Source organism: Sander vitreus, chromosome 21 (assembly GCF_031162955.1).
Source record: "Sander vitreus isolate 19-12246 chromosome 21, sanVit1, whole genome shotgun sequence".
NCBI classification, from domain to species: domain Eukaryota; kingdom Metazoa; phylum Chordata; class Actinopteri; order Perciformes; family Percidae; genus Sander; species Sander vitreus.
In genome coordinates, this window is record NC_135875.1 from 5103223 (window position 1) to 5120743 (window position 17521).

A 17521-nucleotide genomic window follows, 5' to 3' on the forward strand; every position below is an offset into this window, starting at 1 on the left:
CACACACATATATATATATACACACACACACACACACACACACACACACACACACACACACACACACACATATATATATATATATATATATATATATATATATATATATATATATATATATATATATTGCACCAGCTACTAGCCATATGCTGGTAAAATATGCATGGGGCTGGTAGATTTGCCTCACTTACCACAGCCAAAAAAACAATGGTAATCTATTAGGTGGCTGGTAACATTTTAACATTCCCTAGCCATTTGGCTGGTGGACAAAAAAGTAAATTTTGAACCCTGAATGTGAACCTATCCTTTAATAGAAAATGTTACCTAATCTACTTGTATCACATTCTCATGACTAAACAACATCAAATCAAATTCTGAATTATCAACAAAAACAAGAATGTACATAGAAAGGAACATATTCCTACACATAAAAAAATGACCATATATAATCAATGAGTTTACCATTAATTCAGTGTTATATTTATCATGTTCAAAATGTATATTGACATTAAGTCAATGAGGTTTGTTTTTTTTAACACACCTTCCGTACTCAATCATGTCCTGTCAATCATGCCCGTTTCCTGGGATCCCGCCTCCGCTGTGACGTCGAAAGGGGGCGTGATCCACATTCTTTTTAAAAACGCCAATAGGTCAGACGTGGCCTCGTGACACACAGCAACCAATCAGAGCAGAATGCGCTGAGTAAAAAATAAAAATACCCGAAAAAAACGGGGCCGTGAAAACGAATAGCGGTGACGTTACATCATGAAGTGTGCTGTGTTGTCACCAGCTGTTGTCTGAAGACGAAGGAAAAGTGGATGTGTCGATTGATTGTGAGCCGACACGAGCCGACCGGCAGCGCTTAGCAGCACGTCTGGAGCCGAGAGATGGTACCGGATGACTGATGGAAACACCGGAGTCTCGCCAGTCTCCCGGTGATAGTACCCGTTACATAACTGAAGGCATCGATAAGACAAAAACTGTGATAACGGACTAATACTGGTCGGAGTTGAAGCCATTTTTCTCTGCCGTGAGTGTGCTGATTTATGTACTCACTTATAAACCTATGTAAGGAACTCCAGCAGTGCTCGCTAGTCCACTTGTAGCTCTTAGTAGCCACGTTACGGATAATTATGTTACATTTTAGGCAACTTGCAAGACAGCATGCTGGAATGACCAAGCGCTTGAATTGTTTACAATCAGTTGCTGTTGACCAGGCAAATATCATCAGCAGTTTTTCTTACTTATTTCCGAGTGGACCCATATCTTAATTTACACGTTAGTTCCATGTATACCTTGGGGTGGCCATAGAAAATACTTGTTTCTGATTGGCTGGAAGGTGCCCGTTAAAATCATCATCGATTGTATTAATAGCTTTATTTAGGTGTTTGGGTTTGAATTAATAGCACCTATAAAATGTAGGACTGGGCCACATGGTTCAACATCATCTGTATCATCCCTATAGTAATGATGATAAGTGATATTAATACATCATGATATGCATAAGAGTATAGAAAATAATGTAATTGATGTTAAACAGTTAACTGGCGTTTACTGTTAGCAATATTCCTCACATATGTAAATGAACAACGTAATAACTCTTCTTTGAATTTTGAATCAGTTAGAATTTTTTTTTTTAAATTGTACAAAAACTAAATAAAACCTGATATGGTCATATACAGCATTCATGAGCAATGCTGGTTTTTGTCATTTTCATTGAAATATTGTAAATACATTTATGTACTGTTTATACCCCAGGAGGAGTAGCTATTGTTATACGATATTTAGAGGGACATAGACAGAAACATGTAACACAGGTAATACATTTGATTTGTAAAGCACTTTTCATTGTAAAAAGCAATCCCAAAGTGCTACAGAGTAAAACAAAATCCAAAACTGGTTTAGGGTGGACATTTATTTAGAGAGGTGGTCACCTGTTATACAGCAAACGGCAAATAGAGTGTATCATTTTAACGGGTCACTAGTAATTAGGAAAGTAACTCTTCACCTGTGTATGTAATTTCATGTAAATACTATCTGTATATGTACCCTGTTGTGTATGCCTCTTTGTCAAGGATCTTGTTTTAATAAATGTTCCCCAGGGGGGCATTCTCAATAGCCTACAGGGGTCTAAATAAAGAACCAATAAAATGGTAAATAATTATATTGAATAATTATCGCCCAGCCCTACATAGAAGTGATTATTTTAACTGTACAAGTTGAGTTAGGAGCAACTGATATGATAAATGACACAGGCACAGTTCAGGTAGTTTCCCTAAGTCTTGGGTTAATCTGTCTGGGCTAATCCGGCGTAGACTTCTTTCTGTTTATCTTACAGCAGACAGACCGTCACGCCAGCCGAGGTTCAAAGTAAGCCCGTTTCCACGTCGTGCTTTGAAGTGGCAAGACCGCCGTCATGAACGTGGGCACGGCGCACAGCGAGGTGAACCCCAACACCCGAGTGATGAACAGCAGAGGGATGTGGCTGTCTTACATCCTGGGCATCGGCCTCCTGCACGTCATCCTGCTCAGCATTCCCTTCGCCAGCGTGCCCGTGGTCTGGACCCTCACCAACCTCATTCACAATCTGGTGAGTGGAGCAGGGGGAACCAGCAGTGCCACAGTTTCTTTAGTCAGGTTAGGGAAGGACACAATACTGTACAGTGCAGCTGGGTGAAAGGCTTTGTGGAGTAAGAGTCAGAGGGTAACACATCGCTGCACAAAAGGAATTGTAAGAAAAAAGTAAAGTCCTACTTGCTGCTTCACTGCTCTTAGTCGTGTTCTTTGTTAATAAATGGGTGCCAGTAATGTTTCAACCAGCATTTAATTTCAAAAGCTGAGGTATTCCTGTGTGTGTGGCCCTGAAGAGTACACTATTAACTACAGTTTGTTGTTGTTACAGGAGTGTATTTAATAAAGTGTTCCTTACACTGGACATGCTAAGCACACATTCACTTGTTGCTTGTGGGCTTCCTCTTGGTTTTGGGGTCTATACAGTAAATCAAGAATATTCTAGACAAAATCGTGTCATCCACCAGTATGATATTTGTTATTCATATGTTACAGCAGTTCTCTTACAATGTGTTTGTTGTCCGTTGCAGTGCATGTACCTCCTACTTCACACGGTCAAAGGGACGCCCTTCGAGACCCCAGATCAGGGCAAGGCTCGTCTGCTAACACACTGGGAGCAAATGGACTATGGTGTGCAGTTCACTGCTTCACGCAAGTTCCTCACCATCACACCCATTGTTCTGTAAGTGACCCCTCCGAACCTAATGCTTGACGTTCGGTTGTGTGACAAAGTGGAGGGAACAGCTGATCATAAAGGGGCAGGGGGTCTAAATGTGAATACACACTGAGAAACATGTAGAGCAGGGTGGTACCTTGTGGAGAATTAAAGCTTGGCATTGGTAAGGTGTAGACAGAATAAGCAGAATAACATGGTCCCTCACCAGCTTCCCACCCACCAGCACCAATTGTGTTTGTGGGTCTCAATTGATTTGTTTTTACTAGGGCTGTCAAACGATTACATTTTCTTAATCGCGATTAATCGTTGAATTTCTATAGTTAATCGCATGTTTTATCACATGATTCAAATTCTATTATTTTGCATTTCAGAACTGTTTTAAGTACATATTAACAATGGAAAGCAATTCTTACCAGTGTATCTTGAATGGGAATCAAATGAATGCAAAGAAAATGACTTTATGAACTTGATTTTAAGATTTGTATTTGTTTATTATATTTGAATCTAGAGTCAATATTAGGGTTGGGTATTGTTTGGTTTGGATACCGGTGCTAAAGCGGTACTTTTAAAACGGTACCGGTGCCTTAACGGTGCCGTTAAAAAAAAAAGAAGGGTACTAAACAGTTGGTGACATTAAAGAATGACTTGTTTATTGCTAAGGCCATATTGTCAAAATTAAATGTTTAATAATAATGTAATCACTATAACAATAACTTATTTCACTAGTAAATAGCTGTTGAATGACAAAAACAACCACCAGATGGGAAAAGGGCATTTAATGACAACTTTGAATGCACCACGAGGCTGTAAATTACCAGTTTCATTGAACGCACCGTCTGTGTTTTTCCAACAACAGCAGCTGCAGATTGTTACATCCCGGTGTTGAATCCTCTACAGTGAAATACAGACAAACTTTACACCGTTGAGCGTTAGCTGTCAGCATTGTAACCGTGTTTAATCCAGCCACTAGCTAGCGGTAGGCTAATGTTAGCTGCTGTTGAGTATAGTGTTAACTAGCTAGTGGTAGGCTAACGTTAGCTGCTGTTGAGTATAGTGTTAACTAGCTAGCGGTAGGCTAACGTTAGCTGCTGTCTAGTATACGGTTAACTAGCGTCACGTGCAGCAATGTTTGTGTTTCCTGTAACGTCTGTTTCAGAGCATCAGAGAGAAGTGCAGACATATCAGTGGCACCAGAATGAGGCACCGAAATCCGCGTTGCTATTCCTGCAGTAGCAGGATGTGTTACGAGGAAGTACGGCAAAATAGTAGCCTGTTAGGCACGACGCAAAGCCGAGTGAAGTGAAAATAAATGGCGGCATGCGATTAATACGATTTAAAAATAAAAAATAAAAAAATGAACGCATTATGCTCGCGTTAATGCTGACAGCTCTAGTTTTTACCTTTTTAGCTCAGACCAAAATGGTACAAAGTTGTACCTTTGCCGAATTTACTTTGCACCTGTTGTAGTAAATCTGCGGGGGGGACTTTTCATCTCAAAATGTCCTCCTCTTGTACCTCTGTGTTTGGGTTTTGATTGATTAGCGTCCCTGCTGCTCCTGTATTAGCCTAGCTCACAACTTGTTAAGGTGCTTACTGAGTATTTGCAGCAGTACCCCTTGCTGCTTTAAGGCCCTTTTCTGTCCTTATTAACCAGTTTACAGGTAGCTGCCCAGGTTCCCTGGGGTGGAGTCGCCAGCTCAGCTTGAACACTGTTGTGAAAGCAGTTTTTGCAGGTGTACACTTTTTCACGCTGGTTCCAAAGGCCTTTTTTTCTGTCATTTTGTTTTGCAACCAGTGCCAGTAGGAGAAGACTACAGTAGTGGTCAGTTTCTAGGCTTCAGATGTAAAAGCTACATATCTTCAAAAGTCTCTTGAGAGTAGGGCTGCAGCTATAGATTATTTTAGTAATCGAGTATTCTACCGATTATTCCATCGAGTAATCGGATAAGAAATACTTTTGTTTTATTGAAGAGCAATAATAAACAATAGTTTGGTTCAATTTTCGGAAAAAGCAACATTTTTGTTGCCTACGTTGCTTACAATATCATCTCTCAAAAAACTAAACATATGAAGTGCATTTAAGTGCCATATTACATTTTAACATTTTTAAAGAAAACATTTTCTGAAATGACATAAACCTCACACTAAGGTATAGATTAAAACATAATTACCTTACCTTAAATTGTGCAACTTTCAGAACTACAAGTTTCATCCTGAGACTGATCTGTATATAGGCCTATATGTAAATATATGTAAATATTAATTATACTCAATCTATTTTCATTTATATATTTGATTACAATGTCACACAGCTCTGTTACACTTATGCTAGTAGATCGTTGATCAGCTGTTTCTCCGTGAAGGGAGAGAGTGAGAGAGAGTGGTGCGCAACAATCGGCTGTTTTTCCGAAGGGATAGTCAACAAGTCGTCTCTTTAGATCAAATTGTGGTCACCACTACGTATTTTCTTTGTTTTTGGTAGTTGTTGTGTTTGGTGTAGTTTCATCGTCCATACGACTCTGTGATTTACTTTTGTCCGGCAAACTTTGGACACTTTCTGTCGTTTTCTCCAGCCTGTCTCTTCTCTCAGCCCCTCACTATTTACGCTCTGGCATGTGCCGCCAGCAGACTGAGCGGCGTCTGGTGTGCGACAATAATGATCCGTGTGGAAACACCGTCCGTCAGCGATACAACGTTGGTAACATTGTTATAACGAAGCTTTGAGGCAAATCATTTTGCATCGAGGATTTTTTGTAATCGAGTTATTCGAGGAATCGTTTCAGCCCTACTTGAGAGCCTTTATTTCATGTCCTCACTTGTTCAGCAGAGAACAGGACAGGCAATTACTCATCCTAAGCTCACAGAAATCCCTTAGTGGTGTGTGTGCAGTTATATCTAAAAATGCTGTTTATATCAGATCACTGTTGTTTCTTGTTGACTCTAGTGTCTCACCAGGAACATCTGTGTGTCCTCTGCCAGCATGAAGCCAGCACACAGTCAGGGTTTATACAGGAAGTGCTGGAAACTCACTTTGGAGGCATTTCTGGATGTCTGTGGCTCGGTCACTCTCCCTGTCTGTTAATTGAGTTGTTCTTCATTAAAAATGAGCTTCGTCAATACGTCCTGTAGATTAGCATTGCAGCATCATATGTGCATAGTTCAATGAACTGGTTGTTCAACCCTGTGCAGCGTGTTAAAACAGCATCGTAAACTAAAGTGCTGATACTGTGTGAGTTAGGAAACATCTTGCTGTGATTATCAGAGGAAAAATAACTGAGAGGTTACTGCCTACTTAGAGGTATAATATGTAACATTTCCACATAAAAATGTCTAAAAATGACTAGACAGCATGTTATATATTTTGTTAAGTTGTGTGCTGGCACTATTTCTCCTTTGTGCATGCGTCAGCATCGCGGTTGTCTGCCACAAGGTGTGATAAATTCACTTTTTAAGCTACATTGACCAATACACTTTTTAGATCTTTGTCGTTTTTTAACTATATTTTAACAGGATGAAGGATTTTAGTCATCGGATGTCTGGATCTAAATTCATCAGAGAAAGCAGCTCGGCTCCAGCTCCTCCGGGACGCCCTGTGTCCACATAAGAAGTCCAAATCAATCAGAAGATTTATTGTCATTGCACAAAAATGAACAACGAAATTCTTAGCAGCAGTTCGCCCAGTAAACATAAATCTAAATCTAAAAAGACAAGAAATAAATAGTAAAACAATACAATCATAAATTGAAGAAATATACACACTAAAAGTACTAGAGTTACTGCACATGGTCCAACCTTGTCCCACGCTACTTAACATCCCCAAACAACAACTCTTTTGTTATTGTTTTAACCCCTAGCGCAGAAAATTACATATTGTACGTTTTAAAGTGATGTTTTGACAGCTTTAATTTAAATCTTTTTAATTGTAGTTTTTTCTTTTACTAAATACCTTGTTGTGTTCCTCAGGCTTGTTAACAAAATGTCTTCAGAGAAATGCAGACATGAATGCAGTTACTCATTTCTACCCTTGTAATCATTACTCCTCTTATTTATCCCTGATTCAGGTATATACTAACCAGCTTCTACACCAAATACGACCGGGTCCATTTTGTGGTCAACACCGTTTCCCTGCTCACTGTACTCATCCCCAAGCTGCCCCAGCTGCACGGCGTGAGGATCTTTGGGATTAATAAGTACTGACAAGGTGGAAGAGGACACCTCCTTCCTTTAGAAGTCCCCGTAGACTGCTGAGAGCAGTATCAGGCCTCTGATTTGGCTGCAGATCCACAAAGAGCCGCGGCTCTCTGGCTCTAATCTCTGCTGAGCAGCACTCTAAATGAGGCCTGCTGGGGATACTGCCATGGTACCAAACCCCAGGTTTACAGAGCACACAAAGGGAACGTGTGCTGTTGTGAATGTTTGTGGCCTATCTCCTTTGAGTTACAGGTTTTTCAGAGACACTTAAAAGCGTAAAAGGGAGTATTATGATGATGTCCATTTCTGCAGCAATGACAATTGTGTGATGTGTCAGGGGAAGAGGACAATGTGTTTGCACAAATATCTCAAAAATCCCATGTGCCGTTTTACACCCACTGGCACACTGAGGCCGTTGTCGAAAGTTATTTTGTACGTAATGATACACTGCTGTATTTAGTCAGCTGCTTCCTCTTTCTCGAGGTTCCTGGGCAGAGAGTAGAGTAATAATACTTTAATAATATGGTAAGGGACCTGGGAACTGCTGCAGAGGCGAGACACGACAAACCACACACGGTTTTATATTTAGCCCTCGCCGTTCCACTCAGGGCCAAGATTGGGAAGTTAAGCAACTCTTATTTTTATCTGACCATTTCCATATTTGGACTCCTCTTGTCCTGGTTTGTGTCACAGAAAGCCTTCTGTCTGCAGAGTTGTCAGGCCTGTGTGCAAAAAGTATGCGCAAGAGCACTCTACTGATTCAACATACATGCAAGTTCTGCAATATGAGTTAAAGTAGTAAGTATTTCTATTAATAGTTACATTCTGGGGACTCATGCCTGTCACTAGAAATACTTAGGAATTAGCATAAGCCTCAGTTTAGAGGCACATTACACACTGAGTTATTAGTTTATTAGATAAGCCTGTGCAATCTAATACAATCCAATATAGTAGCCTTGCAGTAGATCCTGAAATACTCAAAGGTGTTTCTAATGTTTTGTTCACCCCCCACTCCCCCATTCCCACTCCCCAATCACTTATGAAAGGGGCAGAATATTAGAAACATTAGATCCAAATCCAGATCTTTCAAGAACATCAAGTTCTCTCTCTTCAGCCTGTCAAAATCCTTTTTTTAGCATCCAAGGAAATTACAGTTATTCTGTACTATGTAAGTGCTAAAGGGATTCTGGGTTATGTTACAAAGCTGCTTCATATTCGAGCAAATATGTTACTGTTCATTTCAGATGTTTAGGGAACTGTTTTTGTTACATATTGCCAGTCTAATGCATGTGTATGACCTTTTCTGTCTTTTTTTTAAGCAGAAATGTCCATGAACCATTTCACCATGGCAGTTGATATGAAGTAGTAAGTAGTTATGATATCACATTTTAGGGAAACCACAATTAGATTTAGTAATGATAAGCCAAAAAATGTAGTTATTGAATGAATGTGATAACGGTTAAGAATACTTTAGTGTCTCCCATGGGAGAAAATTGTCTGTGTTGAAAAAGGGAGACTGCTGCATCACGACCTGACATAATAAACCACATTAAATAAGAACATGTGCAAACATCAGCCCGAGATGAAACAACCAGCCAACTAATCACAAGCCATTCACTCTGTTAGGAGCTACAGAAATTCAAGGCATACATCTCAAAACATACACACTTTAGTAGATATGTTGTGAGATGTACGCCTTGAATTACTGTAGCTCCTAACCAAGTGAATGGCTTGTAAATACAGTATGTGACTGGCTTTACCTCAGGCTGATGTTTGCATGTGTTCCTATGTGTTTTATTATTAAAAATGAAACCAAATCAACACATTAAACTGTGTTAATTCTACACGATAATGGCAGAATTATGTTTTAAACATTATGCTGCAATAAGAGGCAAAAAGTCATGTTTGTACTCTTTCACTAAGCGTTATGATACCAAACACAGTACAGTGTCGTCAAACTGGGAGACTGCTTTTAAAGACAAATCTGAAGATTCAATATTTTCTATCCTAAATTGAAAAAGAATGAAATAATTTCCCATATTTAAAAAAAAAATATATGTTTACTGATGTTAGCCCGAGCAGTGTTGGCCACACATTTCACTCTCAGCAGTAGTAATAGCAGTAGCCATTGTAGCATAAATATTGATATTACTGTCAGCGGCAGTAGTAGTAATAGTAGACGACCAGTTTCATCTTTTAATGTAGACAAAGGGACAAGATTCATGCCGTTTCATAATCATTACAGCTGGACCCAAAACGGTTCTAATCTGTTATTTACTTTAGAAGATTGTTGTATTAAATTGGCATCATTTAGAATTGATGCATTGATCCAATCAATGCCAAACATAAACCAAAAAAATACTAGTGGATCTTCTGGAGCTTTCATTTCTTCATCTTGATGTTTCTGAGATATTAGGCTCGTTCGAGATGAACCAAGCCTGCGCAGAATCGATCAGCAGTGATCGCCGCCCAATGCGTGGCGGTTAGATTAGTGTCCGAGTTGATCCCGACTTGCTCTGACACATATATGATGTCACCATTAAAGGTGCAGCAGGTAAGCCTTATTAAACTAACTTTCTGTCATATTTGCTGAAACTGACCCTATGTTCCAGTAGAACTACATGAAGCAGGTCATTAAAAAAAAAATCCGGCTCCTCTGGCTCCACCTACAGCCTGTAGTGAGATTTGCAAAAATCCACAGCTGGCCCTGATCGGTGCATCTGAACCCCTGCTCAGTGTGTCTATGCATACGCATTCATTCTCCCTTGTGGGGGGAGGGGCTTAGGAGGCTATTTTGGGTTTTAGCAGAAAGGGGGGAGGGACTGAGAAGTTGTCAGTTAAGTCCTGGATCTTCACAATTAGGGTTGGGTACCGTTTGAATTTTTTACGATTCCGATGCCGAACCGGTACTATTAAAACGATTCCGATTCCTAAACCGATTCTTAAAAAAACTGAAAAATGACATCAAAGAGAGGCTCTTTTATGGAGTTTTTTTTGTTTTTCATTGAAAATTATGTAAATTTAACAATATATTAACGTTTTAAAGTACTTAAATATATAATAAGTAAACCTAAGTCACCTAACGCATAACTACAATAATTTAACAAATAACAGTTACACTATTAACAAAGAACAACAAAATAAATGTTGAGTTGGTATGCCAACCAGCTTCAAACTTTAGCAGTTCTTTTGCAAAACAATGACCATATTAGCCTTCTCTGGCAAGATAAGACACCTCTCCTGACTAATGGCATGTCCTGCACAGGAGGAAACTCTCTCAGATGGTGTCCAAGAGGCCTGGACACACAGGTATGAGTTTGAAAGGGCAGACAATTTGGGGAGGCTGTCCCGCCTCCCCCACCACCAGGCTACAGGGTCTTGTCCTGAACGATAGACTAGCAGAGCAGGTGTAATAATAATAATAATAATAAAATAATATGTTTACTAGTGATCAATAGTGAAAACTACCGTTTGCGTAGGAATCTGTTCCATAGTGGAACAGGGTTTCGGTACCCAACCCTATTCACAATCCTACCTACAGCACCTTAAGGGCTTTAGTTTAAGGACGTGCTATAATATTTCACAGCACAAAGTGATTATGCATTCTTTATGTATTTTTGTTTCCTGGACCGTTTAGGACAACTTTAGGGTTTTTGACAGAAGGTTGAATTGAATGTTGATTAAATGTGAAACAGTGGCTTCGGTTTGTTAATCAGTGTACTAGTGTGCGTTTTGAAGCAAATGTCAATGTGATCCTCTGTAAGAGTACATGACCCTAAAATACAGTATTTTTCAAGTATCTCAAACTTCTTTTTGTATTGTTGTTAGTGTCTCACGTGGTTGGACGAGATATGCTGGATTTATTAAGACACACCAACGTTTTTCTAATTTGTTGTTTAATAGTTGGTGCGACACGATGAGAGCCTATCAAGGGCTTTGAAACCTGTAGGATCCTCGTGCCTTTTTGTGGCTTTTAATTATTGATCAGTAGGGAAGGTTGAGCATGAAATCTATAGATTTAAAGATCACTTTCCAGCCTTCATTGAGGACAAAGAAACGTTGACTTGAAGTGTTTGTAGAAGTAAATGAACTCTTACAAAGCGTCTCAGAATAGTCACGCTTGTATAGAAACCGTGTTTTAGTACTTCCAGTGTACATTTTAACTTAATAAAAGTAGAACAGTCTTTCAAAATTTGTGAATTCATTTGTTCACAGTAATGGTGTGTGTGACAGAAATGGGTATTTACAGTTGAAAAAAGCTTTAGATGTTTATGTCATACAAGTACAAGTGTGCACAAAGCATGCTCATTGCCTTGCAATAGTTGTTTAGCTGCAGTACACCAGACTAATAAAAGTTACATTATTGTCCTAAAGCCCACAGCTTTAAGCTCGCTGCTTTGTACTCCTCTTGTCAATTTCAGCTGGTAGCAACAGTCAATCTAAAATGTAATCCATGGGCTTTACTTTGACATTGCAAGCTGATACAGGTACTATACAAAGCACGCGCTGTTACACAACACCGGAGGATTGTTAAACATTGATTAAGTGAAAGTAAATAATGAGGTATTAGAGTGAATTTAACAGGGTATCATGTTGGATTAGTGTTCTGAAACCCAAAGATCTGGCACCCTGATGTAAAAAAATAAATACAAATAGAATCGTTTTGAAGCTCGAGGTGTAACAATATTTTTTCAGTTTCGTATGTAATTCTGTTTTCATGAGTCATAAGACTTTTAAACGTTGGTCTAATTGATTTTTGAAATGTTCCTAGTGAAAAATGTTAAAATCATCATTTCATGTATAAAAACCAGACCGGTAAATAGAATTAGATGAAAGTGCAGGAATAAGTTAAACGGTATACCATGTTATTTAATACAAATAGCCAAGATGTCCTTCTGTCTGTCACTGATATCGCCGTTTTCCTACATCACATGCTCAAATACAAATGAATCAGTGTTTGTTTTGTGTTCAACACTTAAATAGGTTTTTCTTTAAAAATCGTGTTACACATACTGTATTATCAGCCTTGTTTATCCATAAATTATGCATTTATCAGTATTGCAAGTACAAGTATATGTACTATGGAAATTCCTTTTGCAGAGTCTGTGCTAATCTGCTGCTAAATCTGCTGCTGTCTCATCTGAGTTGCAATCACTCCAGATGTATATCTCGACCCTGCTGTCTGTGGTGCAGACACCTTGTGATCAGCATTGGGTTTTGATTAGGTTTAACACAGTGGCAGAAAACTTTTGCAAGGGATATATAGTTGATATACAACATAGGTAAGTCAGACAGAACAACACATTCAGCTCTTCCTGTCCCGTGTAGCTGAGGACAGGCACAGAGAATCTCAGGGATGGAAATTGGCACCGCGAGACAGCCATCCTGCCTCCTCCTGTCTGAACCTGGCGTATGATTGTCCAATATTTGTCATCTAGACGTGCGCTGCTCTTTTACCGGTCAACCTGCGGTAAATGCTAGAATGTAGTCACCGAACAAGTCTCAACCAAGCATGAGCAATGTGGGTGCGGCCAGGCCAAATCCAGAATTCCAGAAAGGTTAGATGTGCTTCAAGCCCCTTTCAGACCATGTTAAACAAAATAATGATCATAACAGAGTAGTTTACATACTGTAAAATGTGTCTGGAGTGGGATTTTAAGTTGTAATGCCACTGCCCAACGTGCTAGTTTATCTTCTTTTTGGTGTTAGCCTATTCCTGTTCTAGTTTGATCTGATAAAGGACATGTTGAAAGATGAACCAGTGAAAGCAACTGGGGATGAGGATGGGTGGAGGAATGTTTTTGTTTTGGTTTAATCTGCTCAACTCATTAAATGTAACTTCATGGTCAATGTGTGGGTGTACTATGTGTGTGCATGAGAGAGAATGTTAGTATTTTTCCTTAATACTTTACCTTATGAAATAAACATGCTTGAGTCTTGTAGATCTTGGTGTGTTATTTTTCACATGCAGTTACACACTTGCAGGTTAAAAACAATAAAGTGGCTGGTAAAACTGTATTTACTATAGAGTGAACAGGTTTAAAATAGCCAGATTCTTGAACTCAAATCATATATTCTATCAGAGGTATGCCTAGCAGAATGCTAAACTCATATGAAGTGATATATCTCTGTCCACATGTGCCACCTCTGATATGGATAGAAAAAAAAATCCACAAATGGCTATGTGCTAACCCTAACCAACACTCAAGTTTTCACTATAAGTCAAGAGATTTTGTATTTGTTTTTTTTGTGTTTGGTTTGTTTTGTCTCTTTATTTCTTAGATTGAAATAATCCAGGAGAAGTGCCCTAAAGATGGAAGCCAGAATGGGTCTGTGCCACAATGTCCAGAAGAGATCCACATGGGGGGGAAGGAAAGCCTGGACGATGCCAAAATGTAGTTGAGGCTGGAGGAGTTTCCCCATTCAGCCATATGTCTCCTCTTTGGCACAGGCGGAGGTGCTCTTAAACCTTAATGACGAAGCGAGAGGATCACCTGAACGTGAATGCTAAGTCTATTCAAATACTAGTCTCGCTTCGCCAGGCCCTCCTCTACGGTGGCCGACAGGGGCAAACGCCCTGCAACTTAAGAAAACACACGCAAATAGACAACACACAAGCAAATTAAGAAAAACAACTTCATTCATTTGACAACACATGCGCAGCATTCAGCAAACGCGCTGCAAATACACACAACACAACCAAATACACAAACACGCTGCAAATACCACAACACAACCAAATACGCGAACACGCTGCAAATAAAAAACGATGCAAAAAGAAAAGCACACAAACCCCGAAAAAAGAAGCGATGTAAGAAGAAAAACAACTTCATTCATTTGACAACACATGCGCAGCATTCAGCAAACGCACTGCAAATACACACAACACAACCAAATACACAAACGCGCTGCAAAAAGAAAAGCACACAAACCCCGAAAACATATGCAACAAAAAAACGCAGCATCCAGATTACACAACGGAAGTTCTCCAGACCTCTAGAGGGAGCAGCTAGTGGAACAGCTGGATTTGACCCCACGGGGAGAGAGCGCTCTGCCTTTTTATTAGAGTCGGGTATGGCTGCAGCCTGGAGAACTCCCGTCTCATGCCTCCCGTCCATAGTCTGTATATTAAATTTATATATATATATATATATATATATACATACACAGTCTATGCTCCCGTCTCATGCCCTCCCGGCTGGTGCCGTCCCCAAGCTTCGACTTTTCAAAATAAAAGCTTGTGTCTGGTCCCTATGTCTTCGTACTTTGGTGTTTTGGATGTTTTTGAACTAAACAGTACGGCAATCATGCTAATGAATACACTAACTTTTTCAGCAGATGATTACTTACAACACGTTGGAGTTAGCAAAGCAGTTTTGTGTTTATATGTGCGAGCGGGATTTATTCAGTTTGATAAATCCCACGGTAATTCGGCTGGTTTACTAAACAGGGAGGGACTACAAATCCTGTCTGTTTTTTGTTTTTTTGTATTTCAAGAGCGAATTGCTCCACAATATGAATACAGATTGATCACCTATTTTGTTGGTAACCGTTGTTGTATAATGACAATATTAGGCTACACTTGAGGAGGCCTACACTTCAGTGATGCGCCTTTCGGACCTCGAAATTAAACCCTCTCATGTGATATGGCTTAAACAAACGTCAACATTAAACGCTGATGCAGTTTTAAATGTTTTATTACCACGAGTTTACAGACGTCTCTGCTGATTGAGTATCACCTGTGACCTGAGCCGAGACACACTCACCAAACGAGAGAAAACATATCTCAAACATAGACTTAATATTTACAGTCTATGATCTCAAAGCAGTTGCACACCGTTTCACAACGGTGCACACCGTCCTGAGATTGAACGTGCCCCACCGACTCTCTCTCACTCTCTCTCTCTCTCTCTCTCTCCCTCCCTCTCTCTCTCTCTCTCTCTCTCTCTCTCTCTCTCTCTCTCTCCCTCCCTCCTCTCTCTCTCTCTCTCTCTCTCTCTCTCTCTCTCTCTCTCTCTCTCTCTCTCTCTCTCTCTCTCTCTCTCTCTCTCTCTCTCTCTCTCTCTCTCTCTCTCTCTCTCTCTCTCTCTCTCTCTCTCTCTCTCTCTCTCTCTCTCTCTCTCGAAAATCCAGCTGTTCCACTAGCTGCTCCCTCTAGAGGTCTGGAGAACTTCTGTTGTGTAATCTGGATGCTGCGTTTTTTTGTTGCATTTGTTTTTGGGCTTTGTGTGCTTTTCTTTTTGCATCGTTTTTCATTTTCAGCGCGTTTATCTATTTGGTTGTGTTGTGTGCATTTGCAGCGTGTTTGCTGAATGCTGCGCATGTGTTGTCAAATGAATGAAGTTGTTTTTCTTAATTTGCTTGTGTGTTGTCTATTTGCGTGTGTTTTCTTAAGTTGCAGGGCGTTTGCCCCTGTTGGCCACCGTACTCCTCCAAATACAGACCAGTCTCCTCATCTTTCACACACAATGAGAGTACTTTGACTATAGCACCACTGAAGGACAAACACAGTTTGTTTTAGGGTTTGATGCACTCAGCTATTTAGTTACAAAGTAGGACTTGACTAACTGGACAGTTGTGTAGTCAGTGATGTAGTCTACGTGATACGCAGGTATACATAGTATACCCAGTAAGAAAACTCCAGGATTTCCACATACCCACTTAAAAATGCCCCATGACACGCAACAACATCCTTTCCATTGTAATTTTAATATATTTTGAAATGTCATCTGTGTTTTTCATCTTCACATAGGCTAAATAAAGGTATTTCCACCGTAAATTGGTGCATAAAAGTGTGTCAGAACGCAGGAAATTAAATGAAGTAACCCTAACACCCAGACCCACCACTATGATATTCCCCCCATCCCCCCCCAAAAAAAAAGGGTAGATTCTGGCCAATATATATATACAGTACAGTATACCCACTACAATACATTAGACTACACCACTGTGTGTAGTTGCATTTGTTGGTAGCTCCAGTTGGGACCAGCACCTGCAACAACAGCATTTAGTAATGGGGGGATGTTGCCAATCTAGGATTCTTTTTATATATATATATATATATATATATATATATATATATATATTTATTTATTTTTTAATTATAGCTTTTCTGTGCACATCAGAACACAGCAAAGTAACCCACTCATAGGCAAGCAAAAAACAACAACAACAACAATAGACTAACAAATAAGTAGCTAAATAAAATATATATTGTATTGGAGTATGCATACATTATATATACATGTACAAACACAGGTCCAAATAAAAGAAATAGAGTAAAAGAAACAAAGGTTGCTCTTCTGAAAAACATAGTAAAACAAGTTGACACCAGTCACCAAGTGAAGATCGGCAATGTATGAAAGACCAAGGATAAGGTGCTAAAAATGAAGCATTTGAAGACATTCTTGATAGATAAGACAAAAATGGTTGCCACATTTCGTCAAATGTTACAGAGTTGAGAGAGACATTGTATCGTACTTTCTCCATATGTAGCAAGTTGGATATCTCTGCTAGCCAGGTCTTATAGGGGAATAATAAATAATAAATAATAATAGGGAACAGTTTTCAACATCAACTTTTTGGCTTTTTCCCTTTCCTTTTCATCATCATCATCATCATCATCATCATCATCATCATCATCATCATCATCATCAACTTTATTGCCAGACTCAAGGTCCATTCAGAAGATACACAACATACATACACATAATAGATATAGATAAACATATACAGAGAAATAAAAACAAAAGAAACAACAATACTGCATTTCTATAAAAGACACTTATACCAGCGTTTCCATAGTGATGATTGGTACCGTATGGCACTAGACCTAGGATTTGCCAGCAGCATAACAATGCCTGGAAGGTGCTGACCCTTGCATTACAAAACAGGTCACTTGCATTAGAGCACCTGGGTTTGTTGAGCAGTTTCCTCATACATACTTCTGCATGCTTGCCTTTTTAAACTTAGTCCATAAGGGAGCAGTATGCAATATTCTTTAAACAGGCTAATTTTAACGTCATCCATGCTGATGTGGAATTTTCTTACCAGCATGTTAGCTTGGGCATATGCATACTGCCT

General features: G+C 39.4%; 1 protein-coding gene across 3 annotated transcripts; it reads left to right on the plus strand.

The window, feature by feature from the left end:
• Positions 1–712: 712 nt before the first annotated feature.
• On the plus strand, positions 713–13380 carry LOC144536290 (ORM1-like protein 3). 3 transcript variants are annotated; one of them, XM_078279348.1, is made up of 4 exons: positions 713–1030; positions 2316–2590; positions 3102–3253; positions 7309–13380. In XM_078279348.1, the coding sequence occupies exons 2-4, from the start codon at positions 2417–2419 to the stop codon at positions 7442–7444; spliced, it is 462 nt and encodes a 153-aa protein (XP_078135474.1). In that variant the 5' UTR covers positions 713–1030; positions 2316–2416; the 3' UTR covers positions 7445–13380. The 3 variants fall into 3 exon arrangements, with proteins under 3 accessions (XP_078135474.1, XP_078135473.1, XP_078135475.1); XM_078279347.1 differs by having other exon boundaries at positions 2339–2590; XM_078279349.1 differs by having other exon boundaries at positions 2342–2590.
• The last annotated feature ends 4141 nt before the right edge of the window (positions 13381–17521 follow it).

What these genes read in the sequence shown, in the direction of transcription:
- LOC144536290 (XM_078279348.1), top strand. Translation starts at nt 2,417, where the DNA reads ATGAACGTGGGCACGGCGCACAGCGAGGTGAACCCCAACACCCGAGTG. An exon ending in CCAACCTCATTCACAATCTG is followed by an intron (nt 2,591 to 3,101) that starts GTGAGTGGAGCA and finishes TGTCCGTTGCAG; the next exon opens with TGCATGTACCTCCTACTTCA. An exon ending in ACCATCACACCCATTGTTCT is followed by an intron (nt 3,254 to 7,308) that starts GTAAGTGACCCC and finishes TCCCTGATTCAG; the next exon opens with GTATATACTAACCAGCTTCT.